Source organism: Microtus oregoni, unplaced genomic scaffold, assembly GCF_018167655.1.
Source record: "Microtus oregoni isolate MIOR12 unplaced genomic scaffold, Mior012 000052F_ref0000163, whole genome shotgun sequence".
NCBI lineage: Eukaryota > Metazoa > Chordata > Mammalia > Rodentia > Cricetidae > Microtus > Microtus oregoni.
The window spans coordinates 2,841,111-2,867,568 of record NW_024543828.1 but is presented as its reverse complement, the minus strand read 5'-3'; the positions used below and the strand labels follow the sequence as shown (position 1 = coordinate 2,867,568).

General features: G+C 36.3%; 1 protein-coding gene across 1 annotated transcript; it reads right to left on the bottom strand.

Annotated features, from left to right (window-relative positions):
• Nucleotides 1-1,217: 1,217 nt before the first annotated feature.
• Nucleotides 1,218-22,818, bottom strand: LOC121437456 (60S ribosomal protein L23-like). The gene is made up of 2 exons (XM_041637336.1): nt 22,735-22,818; nt 1,218-1,676 (listed from the first exon to the last, which is right to left on the bottom strand). Exons 1-2 carry the CDS (start codon nt 22,816-22,818, stop codon nt 1,233-1,235), a joined length of 528 nt encoding a protein of 175 aa, XP_041493270.1. The 3' UTR covers nt 1,218-1,232.
• Nucleotides 22,819-26,458: the final 3,640 nt, after the last annotated feature.

Sequence of the window (26,458 nt, the reverse complement as noted above, 5' to 3'; positions counted from 1 at the left end):
TCAAAGCACATTCTCTGTGAAACATCTTTTCAAATAGAGTCATATATTATATTGCTCATTTATTATACTCTTAGCTCTTTCACTCTTTTGGGGGCCTGCCATCTACCTTTCAAATAAATACACACGGAGACTTATTACAAAATCCCAGCCTTAGCTTGGCTTATTTCTTGCCAGCTTTTCTTAACACAAATTATCCCAACTGCCTTTTGCCTCTTGGCCTTTTCATTTTCTCTCTTCTGTTTATCATACTTTTATTCTTACTCCATGGCTGGCTTTGTGGTTGGATGAGTGGCCGCTGACATCCTCCTCCTTTTGTTCTCTTGCTTCTTTCTTTCCTTCCAGATTTCTCCTTCTATTTATACCCAATGCCTGTCAGCCCCACCTATATTTTCTCCTGCCTTGCTGTTGGTAATTCATTCTGCTCTTTATTAAATTATTATATATTTTAGACAGGTAAAGAATCACAACTTTACAGAATTAAACAAATGCAAAAAATAACCCAAAAGCAACACAACTTTACATTGTTGAACAAATGTTCCACAGTATAAACAATCACAACATACTGTATTAAAATAATATACTACAACACTTCTCAAACAGCCCACTCCCTGATTATTATGCATTTAAATATAAGAGTCTGTAAAAGTGTCATTCTCTTTCAAAACAACAAAAGTCCTGAAAATAAAACTTGGAAGATAACTGTTGAAAGTTCTGACAATCCTAACCAAGGAAATCAACACAGGTAAATGGTTGCAATAACAACAACAACAACAAAAAATATAGTGATAGAAACCTAGGAACCTTCAAGTAGATTTGGAAATGGATGTGAAGTTAAGTGATTCGATTTTAGAAGTATACAACAGATTGATTATTTTTATAATACTGTTGAGAAAGAGGAAAGGTCAAATTGACATTAGCATTTCAGTTTTGGTTAAGAAATATCAATTTTAATTTTCTTTCAATTTATCTGTCATTTACTAGGTAACTCTGATAACTGAGGGCTTAATGTAAGTTGGGTCTTTTGCATTAAAATAATAACTAGTCATATTCTTCATATAATCTTAAATAGTGCTTGGTCAACTTAGAAAAAGTTGAAACAGAATTATCACAAAACAGCATGCATCTGAATGATACGTCTTAATTTGTTTTGAAATATAAATGTATATAATTTATTTTTTTGAAGGTATCAAGAAAGCCTTTTAATGAATCTATTTTACAAATGCACCGGAGAGTCACGCAATGCTGCCTGCATTCGATGCAATCCTGGGCCACAAGTCTGCACACTCCTTTGCAACTGGACCTGTGATAGCAGAACCTTTCATCTCGCCTTTATTGTTTACTATGACCCCTGCGTTGTCTTCAAAATAGAGAAACACCCAATCTTTTCTTCGATATGACTTTCGTTGTTGAATTACAACGGCTGGATGGACCTTTTTTCTCAGCTCTGGTTTGCCTTTCTTAACCGTGGCCATCACCATGTCGCCCACACCAGCAGCAGGAAGTCTGATCAGTCGTCCCTTGATTCCCTTCACAGAGATGATATACAAATTTTTGGCTCCTGTATTGTCAGCACAGTTGATCACAGCTCCTACCGGAAGACCCAGGGATATCCGGAATTTATTTTTATTGAAATCATGGCCTAGAATGTTATTCGAGTAACTCCCATTTGAAGAGAGCTATAGCACACAGAAAATTTATATATTCTAAAGTTGAACAAAACTGCAACGAAACTTGCAAAGCAATTTTAAAATAGACTCCTTTCAAGTATTGTTGGATTTTTTAATGAGTTTTTCTTAAGTTTTTAAGGTTGTTTCTCACAGTTAATTTAGAACTGTTTCATAAAGAAACTTCTTGAGAATCTTTCCCAGTCAAAAAAGTGATTTTTTTTTACAAAAACATGTCTTCCTTTACTCTTAGTTCCTGAGTTTAATGGAATAACTAATTAAATTTAGTAATGCAATTCCAAGTACAAATGTTATTTTTGTTGGGCAGGTTGGGAAGGAGCAAAACTCTCCAAAACTTCCACTGCTTAAATCAGAACTGAAGCTCAAAGAGTATGAAATCTCAACCAAGAGTAATTTCCTTGCTTTGTGTATCATTTACTACATTTTTACAGATGAATTGAGAATGTAGATTACTTGTTTATGGTATTTATGTGTTCTCTTAATATAATTTTCAACCTTTAAGATACCATCAGATGGATAAGAAAGATTAAATTAAATATAAGATTATTTTTAGTAAGAAGGTGTTGGATATCTGTTTGAAGGTTAGGGATAACTGGTGAAATGGAACAGAAGAAATAAAATTATAAATATACATTTCTACCTTTATTTTTCCATTTACATTCCACTATCCAATTCCCTAGCAAATTACCCTTCATTTCCATAACAAATATTTGATCTCTTTGTGAAAAAATAATAGAAATTTCAAAACATCTATTTCTTTGACCAATGGAATTAAATTCAAGAATCGGATAAATTCACACATATGTGGACAGCTGATGTTTCATAAATAAGCTAGAAATACACACTGGAAAAAAACATCATCTTCTACACATGATCCTGGTTAAAGTGGATGTCTACATATGGAAAAAATGCGAATACATCCATTCTTATCACCCTGTAAAAAAACTCAAGTTCAAGTGGGTCAAAGACATTGACATAAAACCGGACACTGAACCTGACAGAAGAGAATGTGGGGAATAATCTTGAACACACTGGCATAGCAGACCAACCAAATAGGACCTCATGAAATTGAAAAGCTTCAGCAAGGCAAAGGAAACCATCAACTGTACAAAACAGCAGCTTACAGAAAGGGAAAATATTTTTGCAAATTTTAGGAATAATACCCAAAATATATAAAGAACTCATAAAACTGTGTATCAAAAACAAATAACTCAATTTTTAAAATAGGGTATAGTTCTAAACAGAATTATCAAGTCAGGAATTGCAATGACTGAGGCTCACACACCATTCTGGATAATGGATAATATTAGATGGAAGGAAAATTAAGAATAGAAAAGGGTGTTGCTTTAGAAATATTGGCCTGGTGCTTTTATGTGTTGTCTATTTAACTTAGGAAAGACTAGTCATGTTGATTAATTGGAAGACCATTACAAAAGCCAAGACATAAAATGTTGAGTCTAAATTGGAGGGAAAGCAGAGGAAATGAAGAAGACAGCTAAATATAAAAAATTGAAGAAAAAAATTGATGAGCCCCAGGGACACCTTCATAATGGGTCCTTTTGAGCTTTCATAGATACTGGCCCCATCCTTGCTTTTCCAGTTCAATCAAAAGCACAATGTATTCAGTTTCATAGTATTATACTTACATATCAGTCACTTTAGTCCTGTTTTGTTTTGTTTTGTTTTGTACTCTGGCCACTAACTGTTTCTCATAGTTTCAAATACAGCACTCAGCTAACTGATAGAAACAGGTGATATTCCTCATGTCGTGCCTTCTTTAGACATAAATACAATCAATGTTAATTTCCTAAGAATTAAGCTTAACATATACCAAGTATGACTTTAGCCAAAATAATGTACTCTAGCTTCTAAGGGATTTATTTTATGCCACATGAAAAATTAAAAAAAAAAACATTTAATACTTTAAAAAAAGAAATGTTTAACATCCTTAGCCACTAGGGAAAAGCAAATGAAAACTACTTTGAGATTCCATCTTAAAACTGTCATTATGGCTAAGATCAATAACACAAGAGCAACTTGTGCTGGTGAGGATGTGGGGCAAGGGGAACACTCCTTTTGCATTGCTGGTGAGACTGAAAACTTGTGCAGCAACTGTGGTAATCAAAGAGCCAGTTTCTCAGAATGTTGGAAACCAGTTTACCTCAAAACTCAGCTTTACTACTTTTGGGGATATACCCATTTTCCATAGGCCCTTCAGGAGTGCTGCTATAAGGAGGTGTGCCCTTGTTGGAAGAGGTTTGTCACTAAGGGCTGGGCTTTGAGACCTCAGAAGCTGATCCAGTATACCACTTTCACATCTCGACTAACCCATTACTAATAATCTGTATAGCACCACGAAGTGCTGGCTTACCAGAAAGGATTATAGTATATGTCCATCTTGGGCCATAGCTTCATTGCATCTGCCACAGAGAGGAGAGGCAAGACGATTGCCTCATTTCCTCCCAGCATTCGGTTCTGTTTTCCCCACCTACTTATGTTCTGACCTATCATGCCAAGCAGTTTTCTTTATTAATCAACCAATGAAACAACAGATAAAGACTTTTCTACATCATTTCCCCTTTGTCTGTTTAAACAAAAAAGAAGGCTTTAACTTTAACATAGCAAAATTACATATAACAAAACAGTTATCAAGCAATAATTACAGTTACAATATCTACTTTATCTTTTATCATAGGTAAAACTAAAACTATGACTATCCATTCTTCAACACCCTCAAAGACTCCAGAATAATATAATATTACCTAATTAAACAAGAAATAAGCAACTTTCAAAACTCTAGAAATGACTGGGAAAACTCGAAGCCTGGACAGTCACCCAAAGTTCCTCTGTACCGTTGGGGCATCTATCTTTGGCCTTCAGGCCCATAGTATCCAGAGACATTTCCATGAAGCAGGAAATTTCAAAGGCAGTCACTATCTGCTGTGTCCTGCAGAATGTTTGGCAGACTCTTTCATGAGTCAGGAACCCCAAAGAATCATCTCACCTTTAAGCAAGTTCAGCAGTCCTCTTTCTGTGGGTTCTTTGTGTCCAGTTTATATACCAGTCTAGGCAAGAGCAGTTTCTTGCTCGAATGGCTATCAAACTTCATAAGGAGCCTCTTTGATGCACATCTTCCTCTCTAAGTAGATTGGTGTTGCCAGGAGCAGATGTGTCTCATTGTTATGAAAAATCTGTAAGTTATTAAAACATTTAAAATGCCATATTATGTAGTCTTTGAAAGATATGAAGAATGCCTATCTGAAATATATCTAAGCACACCTAGAAAGTCTAACTAACATGACTACAAACTTGACTATTATAGATGATTATCTATTAACAATCTATATACATTTTTACATGAACTACACAATCACAATGCCTTAGTCAAGGTCAGAAATACATATACATATAATAAGATTGACCTTAAATTTATATCAATAAAGTCAAATCCATACCAATGCAAATTATTCATATCTATATCATACCCCCCTTTAAATGTAAAAGAACATTTTAAACAATATTTGGGAATATGGATGCAGTTATTTCTCTCCAAACTGCTTCGTGCTGAATGGGGGTGCTGTTGTTTAGCTCTTTCACGGCACAACCTGCTGCTAGGTTCATCCCAGTCAGCAGTTGAGTGAAGTAATTTTTTGAGGGTGTTCACAGCAATCTTCCAGGAGGGTGTGGTTTATCATACCATATTGGGATAGAAGCAATCCACAGGGTCTTGTCCTCTGTGAAAACAAAAAAAGCAACTTCTTTCCAAAGTATCATATCCTTAGATCCAAATTCTGAAGTCAAGGTATTTTCAAAATATCTGTCTTGGATTAGTTCAGCAGCATTTATAAACAAATATCTTTTAGCAGCTGTTGCCCCTTCCTCAGCATTCAAACAACTCAAAGAGAGCATAATAGCATACAGTATCAAAGTTCTCTGTGTATTTTCCATCTTTGTGTGGCTTTATTTTAACCTCTATTTCTTTTCTTTTTACTTTTACTTTTTGAGACAGGTTCTCTGTATATCTTTGTCCTGGAATAACTCTGTAAATCAGGCTGTCCTTGAACTCACAGAGATCCATCAATCTCTGCCTCCTCAAAGCTGGGATTAAAGGTGTGTGCTTCCACAGCTTGAACTCACAGAGATCTGTCTGTCTCTGCCTCCCAGGCATTGGGATTGAAGGCATGTGCTACCACACGTTGAAGTCACAGAGGTCAATCTACATCTGCCTCCCACGTGTTGGGATTAAAGGTGTGTACTACCACACCCAACTACTCTCTTTCTTTCCTTTTTTGTTTGTTTTTAACTTTAAGAAATTTAACTTTTAGCCTGCATATATATTTTAACACACTGCAAACCATTTAGAAGTTTTCTTTGTCTTTGAATCTTTCTTTTTCTGACCACACAAGTCTTTAATTTACCAAGCAATATAGGTAGGATTAAAGCCATGGCTTTGACAGCTGGATCCAGCCCATTCCTTAGCTTTCCAGCCTCATGGTGGAGGTACCAGCTCTAGCCATTTTTATTGCCAGAACTCTGTGGCATTTCAAGGTCCTTGCCAACAAGCAAGCTGCAGCATTCTGCTCACAGATCACACTCATTCAGACTGCCTGCATGAGTCAGAGTTTGCCCTGGCCCACAAAGCCAGCATTTTAAAACAGCACAACTTTTTTCCTGCTACAGCTGAAAACAAACAAACAAACATGCAGTCAGCTTTTATCAGCTCCATTTTAATGTTTTGTAGCAGGACCTCTTAAAAGCTGCAGGGTTTTGTAGCTAAAGCTGAGTTAGGAAGGCTCTCTTCGATGAGAGGCAAGCAGAGCAGACCCAAGAAATTGCTGCTACCAAGAAAAAATGCTTTACTCTATTCTTTCCCATACATTCTCAGGCTTTCTGTGGATTTAGTCATCCACGTCTGGGTGCCATTCTGTAAAAGGAGCAGAGGGCTGCATTCCTGTAGCCTGGCTCCTGGCCGCCAGGCTAGCTTATGCCCCGAAATAACAACACACAAACTGTATTCATATAAACACTGCCTGACCCATTATATCTAGCCTCTTCTTGGCTAACTCTCACATCTCGACTAACCCATTACTAATAATCTGTATAGCACCACGAAGTGTTGGCTTACCAGAAAGGATTCTCGTATATGTCCATCTTGGGCCATAGCTTCATCGCGTCTGCCCCAGAGAGGAGAGACATGGCGATTGCCTCATTTCTTCCCAGCATTCTGTTCTGTTTTCCCCACCTACCTATGTTCTGACCTATCAGGCCAAGCAGTTTTCTTTATTAATCAACCAATGAAACAACATATAGATAAAGACCCTTCTACATCACCATGGAGATTGTAAGATCCAAGGAGTATGGAGGACATCAGAAGAACAAGACTCTCTGAACCAAATAAACAAGCTACATATGTGCCTACAGCGAAAAGCAGAAAGCACAGGGCCTACATGTGTCTACACCAGGTCATCTGTGATAGTATACCTATTAGCTTAGTATTTTATGGGACGTATAACTTTGTAAATGAGTGGCTCTCTGATTCTTAGGGATCTTTTCCCTCTGTTGGGTTGACATGTCCAACTTTGATATGATGCTTTTTGCTTAATCTTATTATATTTGATTTTATCATGTTTGGTTGTTAGTCTTTTGAAACCTGCTCTTTTCTAATAAGGGAGAGAAAGGGAGTGGATCAAGAGGGTAGAAAGGAAAAAACCTGGGTGAAGTAGAGAAAAGGGAAATTATAATCATGATATATTATATGAGAAAAGAATCTATTTTCAATAAAAATTAAAAATAGAAAAAAATACCCTTGAAAAATGTGCTGAGCCTTTTCACACAGTATTTATAAATTAAGAGGAATTGGAAATTTTAATATATTTGTATTCAAGAATAAAATATATCTTTCAAAATATCCATTTCTTTGATGCAAAGAACCACAGCCAAACAAATAGGGGTGGAGCTTGGAGACTACTGCAGAAGAGGAGGAGGAAGGACTGAAGAAACCAGAAGATTGAAGGACATCACAAGGAACCCACTGAATCAACTAATCTGGGCTCATGTGGGCTCATAGAGACTAACTGACAATCAGAAAGCCTACATGGGACTGACCTGGAACCTCTACATATATATTACAATTTTGTAACTTGATCTTCATGTGCTACTCTGTGGCTGATTCTGCTCTTTTCTTGGCTTTTGAGACCCTACTCCTCATACTAGGTTGCCTTGTCTAGCCTTAATATGAGTGGCAGTGTTTAGTCTTACTGCAACTTGCCATGTTTGGTTGATATCCTTGGGAGGCCTGCCATTTTCAAAAGAGAAATGGTGAAGGAGTGGATGATGAGTGAGAGGAGGGGTAGGGTCTGGGAGGAGAGGAGGGAAAAAATGGGAAAGGATATAAAATAATAAAAATAAAATAAATCTGTTTCTTAGTGGTAACTCTAACTTCATATATAATCAATTGGTCTTGTATTAGCTGGGCAACAATCTTATGACTTTTCAGCAATTCCCTATAGTAGCTCCCTGTCAAGTCTACCCCATTTCCATCTTATGAGCTGCATGATATTCATTCTTCTCAGTATCTACCTTTTGAAATATTAACATATTTTATACTACTGTCTGACTCACTTTTCTATGCAATTCTCTTGAAATAATGATGTTTCTGTTGTCTATCTATTGTATCTATTGAGGTTTTTTTTATATCACTTCAATCTGAACTTGGGCATTCATTAATAGAAGGAAGAAAGTAATTTTGTCTTAACTTAGGATTTTAGTTTTAGTCTGAACACTCAATATGATCCAGATTAATTATCCCAAAAGGACATACCATATGAAAAACAGCTTTGTAACAACTACTATGTGAATAAAGCCATTATCATCAGCCCAGGCCCATGTGAGCTTCTGGGAAACTAAAAAATCATAATCTACACCAAGTGGCATTTCCTGCACTTGCATGGCTTCTACATTGTTTCCTTCCTTATTAAGGTAGAATTCTGCCTTTCTGTAAATGGAGACTGTTCTTATGCTTCCTAGCCACCCAGACTCAAATAATCACACAGATACTATATTAATTACAACACTGGCCAATGACTTAGGTGTATTTCTAGCTAGCTCTTACATCATAAATTAACCCATTTTTATTAATCTGTTTATTACCATGAGGCAGTGTCCTACCTGTAAGGTTCCAGTGTCTACCTTCTTTGCTAATGGTGCCCACCATCTGAGGCATGAAGCCACATAAGACCTAAAAACAGCTTTAAAAAAGTACTTCTAGACCTAGAAAAAAACAGCAGTCAATTGGAGCATCTTGGTAGCCACATTTTTTCAGATAGTCTCTATTTGTTGGGAATAAGCAGAAGTGAAGCTCCTTGTAAGAGAAGGCTTCCTGACATAGAAATTGCAGCAAAAACTACATGGCTTCTTTAAGAGACAGTTTCTTGGCTCTTTTGGGAGGTTTTTCACTTAAATGAGATTTGTGAGAGGTGTGCTACTAGCTGCTTAATGGTGAAAAGTCCCCTTGTATACCTGGAACTGTGGCAGTGAGAAAGGCTTGCAGAGGCAGTGAATATACCTTGACCATGTTGGGCAGGCTGGAGTCAACAGATAAGACTGGGATTTGGTCCTAGCCTGCTTAACATTTTTTAAAAAGGTACTCCTTATTAGAAATGGTTATAGATACACAATAAAGACAGATTCAGACAAAAATAAACCTCAGAAGTGGTCATAGGTTGCAGGGGAAAGAGCCACTTGATTGGCCTGGCTGTCTGGCTAGCAGGGGGTCCCAGTTGTTTGTCCCTGCTGCCTGGCAAGCTTAGCCTCAACTTAATGACATAGAAATCATATTAATTTAAACATTGCTTGGCCCATTAGCTCTAGCTTCTTATTGGCTAACTCCTACATCTTTATTTAGTCCATTTCTACCAATCTGTATATCACCACGAGGTCGTGGCCTATCAGCAAAGTTTCAGCACATCTACCTCCAGCCTCAGATCTATGATGTCCCTGTGACTTTGTTTTCTTCCTCACAGAATTTAGTTCTGTCTTCCCCAACTACCTAAGTTCTTCCCTATCAACATGCCAGGGCAGTTTCTTTATTCATTAACCAATGAACACTGCACATGGACAAAAGGACGTCCCACACCATTTCCCTTTTTCTGTTTAAACAAAAAGGAAAGCTTTAACATACTAAAATTACATATAACAAAACAGTTATCAAGCAAGAATTGCAGTACCAATATTTATATCTACTATATCTTTTATTATAATTAAGGAAAACTATAACTATAAATTCTTTAACTTCATCAAAAATTCCAGAAGGACATAATATTTCCTGAGTAAACAGGATGTGCATTGTAAGCAACTTCCAAAACTCTAGAATTTACAGAGACACATTGCTGCTGGGAGAGTCACCCAAAGTTCTTTTGCACCATTGTGTTATCCATCTTTGGCCTACAGGCCCATAGTATCCAGCAGACTTTTTGATGAAGCAAGGAATTATAAAGATAGTTCAGTCACTTTCTTCTGTATCCTGCAGAATGTCTTGCTGAGTCTTTCATAAAGCAGAAACCCTGAGGATCATCTCATCTTTAGGCAAGTTCAGCAGTGAATTTTCTGTGGGTAGTGCATGTCTAGTTCAGCAGTTCAGGCAAGAACAGTTTCTTACCCAAATGGCTAAGATGCCCATCTTTTCCTCAAAAAAATTGATGCTGCCAGAAACTGATGTGTCTCACTGTCATGAAAATTCCTAAATTCTTAAAACATTTTAAATGTCATATTCTGTAGTCTTTGAAAGATATGAAAAATGTCTATTCATCTGAAATATATCTATGCACATCTAGAAAATCTTACTAACATGACTATAAGCTTGATTATTATAGATGATTATCTATTAACCTATATTTTTTAATTATACACTACATTTTTAAATGAACTACACAATCAAAATACCTTAATCAAAATCAGAAATACATACACATATAACAAAATTGACATTAAATTTGTATCAATAAACCAAGTCCATACCAAAGCAAATCTCTATAGCATGTCCCCCTTACAAACCTGAGTTTAATTTTAAACACAAAAATACAGAGTTTAAAACAGCTTTTTGCTGTTTGTTGGTGGCATTCCACAGCTCCTTTAAGAGACATTTTAAAACTATACTCATATTTCCAAATATTGTTTATAATTGCTTTTAAGTGGATTTGGTCCATCTTGTTGACACCAATTGTTGCAGGGGACAAAGCTGCTTGTTTGTCCTTGGCCATCCGGCTAGCAGAAGGGCCCACTTATTTGTGGCAGCTGTCTGGCTAGCTTAGCCCCAAAATAACCACATAGAAATTGTATTAATTAAAACATTAGCTTCTTTTTGACTAACTCCTACATCTTTATTTAATGCATTTCTATCAACCTGTATATCACCATGAGGTCGTGGTCTACCAGAAATATTTCAGCATGTCTACCACTGGTAGCAGATCCATGGCATTCATCTGATTTTATTTTCTTCCTCCCAGAATTTAGTTCCATCTTCCTTGCCTACCTAAGTTCTGCCCTATCAACAGGCCATAGCAGATTCTTTATTCATTAACCAATGAAAGCTGGACAAAAGGACTTCAAATTTTGTGTCTAAGGATATGCTACTTTGGAAAAGAGGTTCTGCTTCTGTTTCCACAAATGAGAACCTTTGTATTCCTTCCAGGCTAATGTGATTTGATGGAACAAGACCCCCTGAAAGATTTCTGTGAAGCCTAAAAATACTTTGCCCAAAAAACAACAGAAAGCAATTTGGAGAAAACAATGCCCAAATTCCCCAAATGATTATTTATTAATATTTGTTTTCATTTGAAGGGTGATATGATATAGAAATAAATACTTTTTATTGGTGAGAATCTTGGACTATTGATACAAATTTGGGTTCAATTTTGTTACACTGTGTGTGTGTGTGTGTGTGTGTGTGTGTAGTTCTACTCTTTATTTAAGGTATTATGTTTATACATCTAATTTTAAAATGTAATGTATAATTAAGAATTATAGATTAATAGTCATTTATGACAGTAAAGCTTGTAGTTATGTTGGTTGTGTTTTCTATATATAGAGAGATATATTTCAGCTAGATAGATAACCTTCAACACTTCAAGAAACTATGGATTATGGCATTTAAAATGTTTTAAGAACATAGACTTTTCTTGACATTGAGACATGTCTGCTTTAACAGTACCAATTACTTCAGAGAGGTTGATGGCCATTGAAGAAACTCATTGTGGATTTTGCCTTCAAGGTGATAAGGCTAGACATTTGGTTGGGGAACTGATCTTTTCTGGGGTATTTTATGGTATGCTGTATAAACTAGACATACAGAATCCACAGAAAAGTGACTACTAAACTTCCTTAAGGATGGGATGTTCCTTCAGCGTTCCTGCTTCACAGAAGAAACTGCCAAACATTCTGCAGGGAACAGAGGAATGCAACTCACAAATTTTGCCATTACAAGGTGAGTAGATCTTTTAATTTCCTGCTACACTAAAGGGTCTGCTGGATATTATGGGCCTGTGGCCTCATAATGGATGCTCTAATATTACCAAGGAACTTTGGATGCCTGTCCAGGCAAGATGTCTCTGTAAATTCTAAAACTGTGAAAGTTGCTTACAATGTACTTTCTGTTTACTTAGGTATATTGTATCTTTCTGGGTTCTTTAAAGATTTAAAGAGAAATAGTAATAGTTTTTCTTAGTTGTGACAAAAAATATATTAGATGTAAAACTTCAGGCTCACAAATATAAGATAGATGTTTCCTTAATTTGCCACATGTAAATAAACTAAATATTTGTATCTACAATTCTTGCTTGACAACTGTTTTGCTTATGCAATTTTACTACATTAAATTTAAAACCTTCCTTTTTATTTAGACAGAAAAGGGAATATTATATGAGATGTCTTTCTGTATATATGTTGCATTTTTGGTTGATGAATAAAGCTTATTTTGGCCAATGGCTTAGTATAGTAAAGCATGTCAGAATATCCAAACAGAGATGTATAGAGAGAGTAGGCAGAGTAGCAAAATACCATGCAGCTGCCATAGAAGAAGGCACACTGGAACCTTACCTGTAGGCCACAGCCTCACGGGAATACACAGACTAATAAAAATGGGTAAATTTGAAATGTAAGAGATAGCTAGAAATAAGCTGTTGACCAAACAGTGTTGCAATTAATATAGTTTCTATGTGATTATTTCAGTCTGGGAAAGCTGGGAAATGAATATGCAGTCTCTGTTTATACTTTTCATATTGTGTTATTTCTTCAAATCATTAATGATACTGTTTATTGAGGGGGGAAGCTTTATAGGCACTTGTGCCTGAACAATTTATTTTAGAAATCCCACTGATTTTAAAGAATTATTTTAATTTGTATTACTTGTATATGTATGGATAGGCATATTCCACATGTGAATATCACAATCTTTAAACCTGGAGTTATAAGTGATTGTGAGGTAACCTTCATAGGTGCAAAAGAGCACCTCTAGAAGAGCAGCAACTGCTCTTAAATGCTGAGTCATCTCTCCAGTCCTCATAAGTATTTTTGTTTCCTTTATGTATTCACATATCAGAAAATAGCCTACCTTTTATCTGCTATTATTATCCATTATGTCTTATAGGTACCTGTTCCCAACTGTCAGTGTAAGAAAAAAATCTGAGATTTTTTTTTTAATTTTGATGTATAAGGTTTTAACTATTTTCTATTTTCTGTGTAGGCTACCAATTAAACGTTTTTAGGAATATCTCAAATGGATTTTACATTATATATTTAAAAATCCTTCAGACTAATGAAGGAGTTCTTTCTAATGAGGCAATTTTTTAAGACTATCAGTTAATATCCATGTTTTTAGTCTCATATTCACCATGAAATTAGATATATCCTGAAGTGTGAGGTTTTGTGTCTATGGTGCTTTTGCTGAGTACTGGCATTTCTTTAACTTCTTGGTGTTCAATTAAGTTTCTGCTTTCAGAACTGCGTTTCGAGATGAAATATGGTATATCTTTGATAAAAACTTGAACCAAATTTACTTTAGTAAATTTACTTTAGTAAATTTAGAAAATTTGTGACTAAATAATAGAATAAAGATTTGGTGAAAGAGATTTTTATGTGTTTTGTTAAGCTTAGTAATTTGATAAATTAAGTCAAGGGAATGAACATGAAATCTCAACATTATTACAGTAAACAAACTCTTTTCAATATTATAAACAAACAATAATAAATTTCTCTTTCAGGGCTGGAGTGATGACTCAGCAGTTAAGAGCACTGGATTCTCTTTTCAAAGGAGCTCGGTTCAATTTTTATCACCCACATGACAGCTCACACCTGTCTGTAACTACAGTTCTAAGGGATCTGGCAAAAAAAATAATAAAAAAAATCTTTTTTAGAAAAATAAACAAATTTCTGTTACAGTAAAACAATCTATTTTTATGAACTCAGCATTAAAAGTTAGTAAAAATAATTATCTCATGTATGGTTTTTAAACACTAGTTGGCACAAAGATAGTTTCACTTATAATGATAATTTCAATCATCATTTATAAATCTCAGGATGTCTGCTATAAAAAATTAAGGTCAGTCTGTCCATTAACTATTTTCTATTGTTCTAATAAAACATTGTGACCAAGCCAGGCGGTGGTGGTGCATGCCTTTAATCCCAGGACTCAGGAGGCAGAGGCAGGTGGATCTCTGTGAGTTCGAGGCCAGACTAGTCTACAAGAGCTAGTTCCAGGACAGGAACCAAAAGACCAAAAGCTACAAAGAAACCCTGTCTTGAAAATCAAAAAAAAAAAAAATTCTGACCATAGCGACCTGTAGAAAACATTTATATTTATTTGGACTTACACTTTCAGAATTTTGGAGTCCACGATGATGAAGTGTAGTAGTGCCAGAGAGTTCCACAACAGCCTCAAATGTAGTACAGCAAATATTTCTTTATTTGGGGATAAGGGGAATGAAACTGCATCCAACAGAAAAGAGAAACACACACTTTTCAGCTGCACTTATAGTACATAAGACCATGCCCAAAATGGGCCTGTATCTTAAAGACTATTGACTGGAGGAGTTCTCACATCACCTCTCCATTTTACCTAAATAAGAGGGTTCTAAGTCTAATACAAAAATACATAGAATAAGAAAAAATATCAAGTATTTTCCTGGGCAAAGAAGAGACAAAATCATACATAAAATTTAGAATTACAACCAGCATGAATAACATCAAACATGAAACAAGATAAATGTTTCAATAGTGCTCCTATCCTAAGGAGCCTATGTCTTATATTAGAAATGGCTTGGGTAAGTCATTGAAGGTAAGTAACTATCACTATCTAGTCTTTAACCCCATCAAAGAGATGAGAAGGAAAATAATATTACCTGAGTAAACAGGAAGTGCAATCAAGCAACCTCTAAAATGTACAAAAAAAAAAAAAAGACAACTGGCTACCTGGGAAATCAGGCAAAGTCCCATTTGCAATGTTGGGGCACTGAAATTTGTCTAAGGCCTACAGTATCTGACAGATCATTTTCAAAGGCAGGTAACATTTAAAAACTGTCTTACCCTGTTGATGGAGCTGCGGGCCGCTTTCTGCCTCCCAGCTCCCAGCCACTGGCTAGGTTTATATCTGAAAGAACAACACACAAACTGTATTCTTTTAAACACTGCTTGGCCCATTAGCTCTAGCCCTTACTGGATAATTCTCATATCTTCCTTAACCCATTTCTAATAATCTGTGTCTTGCCCGGAAAGATTCAGCATGTAAGACGTGGTGGCTGGCTCTATCATGTCTGCCCTGGAGAGGAGAGGCATGGTGTCTGCCTAACTTCCCTTCTTCCCAGCATTCTGTTCTGTTTATTACACCCACCTATGTTCTAACCTGTCAAGCGAAGTGGTTTCTTTATTAATTAACCAATGAAATCAACAGATTGATATATGACACTCCCTTTTTCTGTTTCAACAAAAAAAAGAAGTCTTTAACTTTAACATAGCAAAATTGCATATAACAAAACAATTATCACATAAGAATTACAGTTACAATATTTATATCTATTTTATCTTTTACCATAAAAAAGGAAAACTATAACTATCTATCTATTCTTCAAATCCACCAAAACTCCAGAAAGATATAATATTACCTAAGCAAACAAGGAATAGGCAACTTCCAAAACTCTAGAAGTGACAGAGACTTCTTGCTGCCTGGACAGTCATCCAAAATTCTGTTGTACCGCTGAGGCATCCATCTTTAGCCTTCAGGCCCATAGAATCCAGTGACATTTCCATGAAGAAGGAAATTTCAAAGGTAGTTCACTCACTATCTGCTGTGTCCTGCAGAATGTCTCACAGACACTTTCATGAATCAGGAACCCCGAAAGATCATCTCAACTTTAGGCAAGTTTAGCAGTCCTCTCTCTGTGGGTTCTTTGTGTCCAGTTTTTGCAAAAGTCCAAGCAAGAGCAGTTTCTTGCCCAAATGGGTATCAAATTCCTTAAGTAGCCTCTTTGATTCCCATCTTCCTTTTGAAGTAGATTGGTGCTGCCAGGAGCAGACATGTCTTATTGTCCTGAAAAGCCCTAAGTTATTAAAATATCAAATGTCATATTCTGTAGTCTTTAAAAAATATGAAGAATGTCTATCTGAAATATATCTATGCACATCTAGAAAATCTAACTGACATGACTACAAGCTTGATTATTATTAATGATTATCCATTAACAACCTAAATTCATTACATTTTTACATGAACTACACAATCACAATACCTTAATCAATATCAGAAATACATTTAAATATAACAAAATTGACCTTAAAATCCATACCAATGCAAATTATTCATATCTCTATCATATCCCCCTTTAAGTGTAAAATAACATTTATAAACAATATTTGGGAATATGGGCTCAGTTATTTCTCTTCAAACTGCTTCCTGCTGAATGGGGTTGCTGTTATTTAGTTCTTTCATGGTATAACCTGTGTGCTAGATTCATCTCAGTCAGCAGTTGAGTGAAGTATTTTTTGAAGGTGTTCACAGCAACCTTTCAGGAGGGTGTGGTCTATCATACTGTATTGGGATAGAAGCAATCCACAGGGTCTTGTCCTCTGTGAAAACAAAGAAGAATCACTTTTCCAAAGTATCATATCCTTAGATCCAAATTCTGAAGTCAAATTATTTTCAAAATATCTGTCTTGGATTAGTTCAGCAGCATTAATAAACAAATATCTTTTAGCAGCTGTTGCTCCTTCCTCAGCATTCAAACAACTCAAAGAGAGCATAATAGTATACAGTATCAAGATTCTCTGTGTATTTTCCATCTTTGTGCAGCTTTATTTTAACTCTATTTTGTTTATTTTTACATTTATTTATTTATTTGAGACAGGTTCTCTGTATATCATTGTCCTGAAATAACTCTGTAAACCAGGCTGTCCTTGAACTCTCAGATATCCATCTGTCTCTGCCTCCCAGACATTGGGATTAAAGGCATGTGCTACCACACCCTGTAGGCACAGATGTCAATCTACCTCCCAAGTGTTGGGATTAAAGTTGTGTACCACCACACCCAACTACTCTCTATTATTTTTCTTTTTTTAATTTTAAGAACTTTAACTTTTAGCTTGCATATATTCTTAACACACTGTAAATCATTTAGAGCTTTTATTTTTCTTTGAATCTTTCTTTACTGTATATCTCTCTTTTTCTGACTACATGAATCTTTTAGAAGAGGGTTAAAGCCGTGGCTTTGACAGCTAGATCCAGCCCATTCCTTAGCTTTCCAACCTCGTAGCTGAGGTACTGACTGTAGCCACGTTAATCACGCCACAACTCTATGGTGTTTCAAGGTCCCTGCCAGCAAGCAAGCTGCAACAGTATGTCCACAGACAACACTCAAGTCCTCTCTCTGTAGCTGGCCCTTCTGCCTCAAATAGTCAGAGTTTGCCCTAGCAGAACAGCTCAGAAAGCTGGCACTTCAATACAGCACAACTTTTTTCCTGCTATGGCTGAAAACCCAAAAAGCATGTTTTCAGCTTTTCATCAACAGTGTTTAAATGTTTCATGGCAGAACCTCTTAAAAGAGCTGCAAGGTTTGTAGCTAAAGCTGAATCAGGAAGCCTCTCTTAGATGAGAGCACTTGCTTGCATCTAGCAAGAAGAGCAGACCCAAGAAATTGCTGCTACCAAGAAAACATGCTTTACTCTATTCTTTCCCAAGCTTTCTCAGCCTTTCAGTGGATTTTGTTATCCACGTTGGGTGCCATTCTGTTGATGGAGCTGCGGGCCGCTTCCCACCTCCCAGCTCCCAGCCACCGGGTAGCTTTATACCAGAAATAACAACACACAAACTATTATTTTAAACACTGCTTGGCCCATTAGATCTAGCCCTTAATGGCTAAATCTCATATCTTGCTTAACCCATTTCTAACAATCTGTGTCTTATCAGAAAAGATTCAGCATGTAAGACCTGGTGGCTGCCTCCATAGAGTCTGCCCTGGAGAGGAGAGGCATGGTGTCTGCCTAACTTCCCTTCTTCCCAGCATTCTGTTCTGTTTACTCCACCCACCCATGTTCTAATCTATTAGGCCAAGCCGTTTCTTTATTAATTAACCAATGAAATCAACAGATTGATCTATGACACTCCCACATCATTACCCTGTCTTGGCAAGTTTTGGCAGTCATTTTTTCTTGTATCCTGCTTATCCACTTTGGATACCATGCGTTTTGTCAGTGGTTGAGACAGGGGCAGTTCTTTGACCAAAGACCAGTGTTGCTAAGAAGAAAACAAGTTCCAAGTGAAATGTCTTCTGTGCCAACACTCTCTTGGGAATAGATTGGTGCTGCCAGGACCAATTGTTTCTCACATCAACAGAATCCAAAGTTCTTTAAATGACATATTCTGTAGTTCCTTAAAGTGTCTGAAGATTATCTACCCATGTGGAATACAATCTCTATGCACCTAAAGAACCTGACTAGTCTAAGTATGACAAACATGGCTAACTATTGACCTGAAATTCTTAATACCTATGTAGTTTAAAGATAAATATGTATCTTGATCAGAGGTAGAAATGTATAGTGCACCATAATAACTATATCCTAAAATTGCATCAATATACCAATATCTTAAGGAGAGGTAGAAACATGCATACATACAATATGACAAAATAACTTTGCAAAGGTTCACCAATTTTTCAAACAAAAATAGAAGCATATTCAATATAACAAATATGATTAGAATTTGTATCAATATACAAGAATCTATAGCAATGTAAATTATCTATAAATAATAGGTCACAAGTAATAATTTACTTATTATCCAATGCCATCCATTCCCCCATTTTTTTGTAGTATAACAAAGTTTTTTATTTGGAGATAAACTCACGGTAAGGATAATAACTATCCACAGTTCTCTGCATGTCCTGGGAACTGGAATGAAATCCAGCAGAAAAGGAGGCCACACATGTTTTTCATGTACTATAATTATATAGTACATGAAACCATGCCTCAATTTGGCTTCTCTCTTAAGGATATTGTTGGGAGAAGTTACCACAACAATGAACTGAAGATATGGGGTGTTAGGTGTAATAGCTGAAGCAGATGCTGGGAGTTAATATCTTGAACCTCAGGTAAGAAACTAGAAAACTGGAAATGACATGAGGCTTTACAGTCTCAATCCTCAGTAACATACTTCTTCCATAAAGTTCATACCTCTTAAACTATCTATCCCTCAATCAGTGCAACCAACTGAAGACCAAGCATTAAATTGCCTAAAATTATACTGTACATCTCATTCCAAACACCAAAGTTAGTAATGGTGGCACAATTCTATAATATCATCTACTCAGAAAGCTGAGGAAAAAGGATCAAAAGTTGAGGGCTTGTCTACCTAAAAGAGAATTCAAAGATACCCTAACCATTTAGTGAGAACTTCTCTAAAAGTTAAAAGAAGGATATTATAACACTCATGAAGTATATGAGACATGATGAGTTCATTATCCAATTACACACACATACACATGCAAACACACACACACACACACACACACACACACACACACATGCACACAGAAATATAAATGTCATGTTGGTAACATGTTGATAATCCCAGTGGTGAAGAAGTTAGGATAATCATTCATTTAAGGTTAACCTTGAGTACACAAAATATCTTGTCTGAATGAATGCATGATAATTAAATGGGAACATTGACACCTTAATATTATCTTACTACATTATTAATGATAGTCAGTTCATAGAATATAGTACTTTCACATGTTAATGTTGACAGTTTATAAATATCATTTAAGATTTAATTAACAAAAATAGTGTATGTACAATATGTTGTTTAAAAAATTATATATGCTATATAATAAATAGCTATATATACATATATAACCTTATATACTTTATATGAGGACACAATATGTGTCATTACAATCTTTAAGAATATAGTATATAATATCAAACTATGGTTATTCTATCATACTTCTCTTAAATTTATTTTTCCAAACAGAAATTTTATATACATTGGAATAGATACCATATGTATATGCATATATACATATACAAACACAAACAAATATACATATACGACCCTTATAAATTCCCAGGCCATCATCCCTTAGAATATTACAGTTGCATACTGTATTTGAAGGTCTGTCTGCCTATAGGGCATTCATTCAGATCTTGTCTGAATGAATGATTAAATGGGAAGTTGAACTTGCTATCTCTCCATTATACTACTGATGATAGTCAATTAGTAGCAAAATGATCCGTTCACCTGTCATTGTTGTCAGTTTTTCAATATTACTTGAGTTTTAAGTAACAAAAAAATAGTGCACACACAATGTATTCTTTTCTCACCCATTTCTTGCTTTGGATTGTCTTGCTAAGAAGAAACATTATGTTTTAACTTTTCCAGGTTGAGCTCTGGTGTGACACCAGAGATCAGGAAGGCTATATTGCTTTAAGTCAAGTCTAGTACTGGCAAATGCAAAGTAAATATTTTGATGTTGTACTTGTTCTAATACCCTGAAGCTACTAGTTGAAATGAACTAAAACTTCCTCTAAAACTCTATAGTATAATGAAGTACTTCATAGTTTACCTTACTAGATTTTGGCCTGAAAATAAGGAGTTTCTTATTTACTATTTTAGGTAATTCTTTCAACATCTATTTAAAAGCACCCAGGCATCAGTACCCTACAGACAGCCAAGCCTTCAAATGCAGCGGCAGGTCCAATATTCTAAAGTAATATTGGTAACAGTTTACCACCATAGGCTAAACATACCTAATTTTAAGTAACTTTTATGTGGTAAGATATTCAAAGACATGTTGTAATTTTCAAAATAGTAAAGCTAAAACTTCAGACTAATGAGGAAAGAGGGAGGGGACCAGGCTATTTCTATGACCATGGGGCTGAAATTTGCAAAGCAACTTCATTGTCTTTGTTGGTATGGAGAACATTGTCATTGTTAGCAATAAGCAAAGAAGAGAGGTCTCGGGTACGGTCCAATTTTTATTCATAGTCAGGATTCTTGTGACTGCATAGAAAAGTAAGTTTGTCAAGTGGTAACTACATTTTCTTTGAAAAAAAATAGAAAAATGTTTCAATAGAAAAGTTGTCTGTATATTGTGACAAAAATTGGTGGTTTTATAGATTATCAGAAGTTGACCTGGTGATTGGGGTTGGGATGTGTGCCACCACCTGGAGGACACACACAGTTCAGTTTCCACATTTGGTGGTATTATTCAGGGACTGCTTGACCTCTACTGGATTTATCTTGCAGAGTATCCTCTCTCTCCCTCTCTGAGTTTCATTTTGCCTGCCCACTCATCATCCTAAGCACTCTTCAAGACTCACTGACTAGCAGAAAGATCTTTTTTTTTCCCCTGCTTCCTGTGAAGCAGTTAAAAATACCATCCATTGCCGGGCGGTGGTGGTGCACGCCTTTAATCCCAGCACTCGGGAGACAGAGGCAGGAGGATCTCTGTGAGTTTGAGGCCATCCTGGTCTACAAGAGCTAGTTCCAGGATAGGCACCAAAAACTACAGAGAAACCCTGTCTCAAAAATCAAAAAAGAAAAAAATACCATCCATTTAAGCTCATGACTGCTTGGAATCATATGTGCCTGAAGCAGTATCTAATCAATCTTCTTTCCTACATGATAATACTTGTCTCCATTATCTGTCTTTACACAACCCAACATTTGCTCAGGGCTACAATAGATAATAGCACAGCACTCTGCCCTATCCTGCCAAACCCTGGTCCAGGCATCTTAAAATCTGTGCTTTTGTCAATGATGTAATTCTACTACCTGGATTCATCAATGATTACTTATGCTGCAAAGACCTTGTGACGACACAGAGCTAGGCTATCTGTGTTAGTCTCAAAATATCAATTGTTGCCTTTATGTGCAATTCCGAACCACCAATGTCTGTGCCTGTTTTGTTGCCATTTGTGCCTGGTTCAGAAACCATCAAAAATGACTGACAGTAAAGGGAATTATACCTGCATAGTCCTTTCTCACTGGGAATGTTATGAGAATGACTTCATTTATGTGTGTAACTTAGATAATTCACTGTACAGGTTTTGTTTAATTGGGGACTGAAACTTTAATTAATCTTGTTCTCCTTAGACTTATTCTCAAGTCACTGCTAGAAGAATAGTGATTTGCCACAGTAAGCAGTTGCTGTAGGAAATCCTACAGCCAGTAGTTACACGTCCATTGGGGTGTGGCCTCTTATACTATTTATGCTGATAGTAGAGCATGCGTCTGGCCTCTTTTCTGGCTGCGGGATTTGGTTTCTGATCACCATTGCAGCAGAGGATTCTGATTTGTGAGTCTATTTCTCAATTCTGAGCTAGTGTGTGTCTTCTTTTAAGAATCCTTCTTCATTTGGTGCCCACATGGATTTAGACTCTACACCTACTGGGTGGATGGCCTATAGGCCTAGCTGTTCCATGGCCCAGACAGTTTTCCAACCCTGCCCACTTGGCTTGCTTTTACCTAAGTGGCTTTTTGAAGAACCCCTGCCACAGCAGAACTTACTGCTTGTGGCAACTTGAAAAATTTCCAAGTACGTGCAAGACTGCCGCATTCCCTGGTGCGATTTCCTGGCACAGTGCCTTGCATCATAGCAACTTGTGCAGCTTCCGGTTTCTGCTCCCTACCTGTACGTTCTGAGTTTCTTGTTCTGTATGTGGAATTAATTTAATTGCTTTTAATTTATTAAGTAAATCATATTTTTCAATATTTTACTAGTACCAAGTTGGGAAACTAAAGCGGCTCAGAAAATAAAGTGGCTCAGTAACATTTCTGTCCTAATGCAACTCTGCAACCACAACATCTGTTGAACAATAATGATTATTACACTTAAAAAATTACCAGATCTCAGAACAGGTAATAAATAAATCAATATGGCATGTTACAGTAATATTGAAACATTAACATTTTGCTAATATTATGGATTAAATTAGGCTTATATGGCTATGGTGATAGTTCCATTTATTGGGTATTGGGACTCAGTTTATTTCTTCATATTCTCTCATTAAGAAAGAATGTGGTACTTTTAGGAATGATAGAGTCTTTTCATATTAATTACAAACACCTAGTTGACAGGATTAATATCATCTAAAATCAAAAGTTATCTAAAAAATTAATAATATTAAAAAGCATAACATAAATTTGACAGACAAAATTGAATCCATATCTAAGGGTACTGAGAAGTTATCTGAAAGAATTTATATTGTTGAATTTGACAATCAAAATATGTTAAAATGTTATGATATATTAGCAGATAGGTTATATCTCCAGGATGGCAATCTGCATGCAACCCAACTAATGTCCATGGATGAGGCATTATCTTTAAAGGAGAATCTTCAGACTTTTAAATCACATGTGTAGAATGAGAACCAGAGACTAGGTGCCTCAAGGAAATTACTAGAACTATAACAGACCACGACATTCAGGCTTTATAAAAGACAATAATAAAAAGATTTGAAATAATTGAGGAAATTATTAGAGTTGATGAACAGGGAAAGAAGGCACAAGGACAGAATTAAAAAATACCAGTAGCTGTCAGAGATGACTTACCCAAGGTTTTAGCTTCCTACCCTGTAATCTACTCTGACAAAGCACTTATGCTGACCCACAGGTTAAAGCTCCTTACAATGAACAAATCTTGTCTCTATGCCACAAAGCAGTCTAAATGCTTGGGACATGATAAAAGAACTAGGAAAACGAACTGAATCATATACCAGGGTTAAACAGGTCCAGAGAGAACACTTTAGTGACTTCTTACAAAGATTAACTAAAGCTATACAAATCAGAGTAACAGACCCAGATGTTAGACACGTATTTATTGAATCTCTGGCTTCTGAAAATGCTAACTTAGAATTCAAAAAAAAATACTTGGGCCTTTAAAAGTTAGATCAGCACCTATGGATGAATAGATTCTGTATATAATGAGCATTGAGACATTAAACTATAATATTAGAGTACTACTCAGCAGTAAAAAACAAGGAATTCTTGAATTTTGCATAAAAATGGATGGAAATAGAAAACACTATCCTGAGTGAGGTAAGCCAGACCCAAAAAGAGGAACATGGGATGTACTCACTCATATTTGGTTTCTAGCCATAAACAAAGGACATTGAGCCTATAATTAGTGATCCTAGAGAAGCTAAATAAGGAGAGCCTAAAGAAAAACACATAGGCATTCTGCTGAATATTAACATTCATCAGGCGATGAAAGGAGACAGAGACAGAGACCCAGTTTGGAGCCCCAGACAGAAATCTCAAGGTCCAAATCAGGAGCAGAAGGAGAGAGAGTATGAGCATGGAACTCAGGACCACGAGGGGTGCACCCACACACTGAGACAATGGGGATGTTCTATAGGGAACTCACCAAGGCATGCTGGCCTGGGTCTAAAAAACCTGGGATTAAACCTGACTCGCTGAACATAGCGGACAATGAGGACTACTGAGAACTCAAGAACAATGGCAGTGGGTTTTTGATTCTACTGCACGTACTGGCTTTGTGGGAGCCTAGGCATTTTGGATGCTCACCTTACTAGAGCTGGATGGAGGTGGGTGGTCTTTGGACTTCCCACTGGTCAGCAAACCCTGATAGCTCTATGGGCTGACAAGGGAGGGGAACTTGATTGGAGGAGGGGGAGGGAAATGGGAGGAGGTGGTGGGGAAGAGACAGAAATCTTTAATAAATAAATAAACAGAAATAAATAAATAAATAAATAAATAAAAATTAACACATAACTTTGACCCTCACAGAAAAAAAAAACTATATTATTGAATCTTGTGTAGAAGAAGCAATTTCCAAAGGGATGAGAAAACATCAAAATACCAAATATTTTAATTTTGGTAGAATAGGACATCTAAGATGGGATTGTAAGCAAGTAATTCCTAGGAATAATATCTCCTCTGGGAATGTCAAGAATAGGAGGACTTAGCCTTTAGGTCTATGTAAAAGGTGTGGCAAAGGCCGATATTTGACCAATGAATGCAGTTCAGCAAAAGACAGACAAGGAAACCCCATACCATAGGGAAACTCCTTGAGGGGCATCTTGCAGGTGGCCAAGAAAAAAGTGGATCAGTCATTTCCAGTCACTGCGGAAGACATGTCTCACCAGGAAAATTAAAAAAAATCCAGAGCCTTCTGTAAAAGACCATAATGTTGGAGATGATGACATAAACATGAAGGATAAGTCAAAAATTCCAATAGGAAATAGCAAACATATATTCTGGCAGACTTCTATAAATGATCAAAGTCCAAAGCTAAGAGTGCATATAAATAGCATTGTACTTGTTGGTTTGATAGACACAGGTGCAGATGTGAGTATCATTACTCCAGAATATTGGTATCCAAATTGGCCTCTTCAAGAGGCAGATATTCAATTACTAGAAATTGGAACCATATCTAAAGTTAAACAAAGCATGACATGGATTGTCTGTATTGGGCCAGAAGGTCAAAGAGAGAAGCTGAGGCAATATGTGGCTAACATTGCAGTACATTTATGGGGTTGTAACCTGCTGCAGCAATGGAATACCCAGATTAACATTCCTGCAGTCCCAGGAACTCATAATCCTGAGAAGGATATTATAAGGTACTATGTACAAAAGTCGCAAGCCATTCAGGCTATACAAGAACATAAGCAACTAGCAAACCTTTAGTGGTACCAACAGCCCTACCTTTAAAAATGGTTAATGGAGAAACCAATATGGGTTAAGAAGTGCATCTAGCTGAAGATAAGTTGCAGGCTTTAGAACAGCTGGTACAAGAGCAACTAAATGCTCACCATATTGAAGAATCAACCAGGCCTTGGAATTCTCCTGTATTTGTTGTAAAAAAAAAATCTGGTAAATGAAGAGCGGTGGCAGATTTAACAGCTATCAATAAGGTAATTCAACCTATGGGCCCTCTAGAATCTGGAATCCCTTTGCCTTCTCTATTAGCAAAAGGATGACCTCTTATAGTTATTGATTTAAAAGGTTGTTTCTTAACTATACCTTTACAAGAAAAGGAGAGAGAAAAATTTGCCTTCACCCTGCCTACTTATAATAATTCTCAGCCAACTAAGAGATAACAATGGACTATCCTCCCACAAGGAATACTCAATAGCCCCACTCTGTGCAAATACTTTGTAAATCAGTCATCGGAAATAATATGTAAGCAATTTCCTAAGTCTATAATTTATTATTACATGGATGTCATTTTTGCTATCTGATTCTAACATAGATATTTTAGTAAAAATGT

Coding starts and splice junctions, on each gene's coding strand:
- LOC121437456 (XM_041637336.1), bottom strand. CDS start 22,818: ATGCAAGGCACTGTGCCAGGAAATCGCACCAGGGAATGCGGCAGTCTT. Junction 1,677..22,734: donor TTTTCAAGTTGCCACAAGCA/GTAAGTTCTGCT, acceptor TGTGTGCTATAG/CTCTCTTCAAATGGGAGTTA.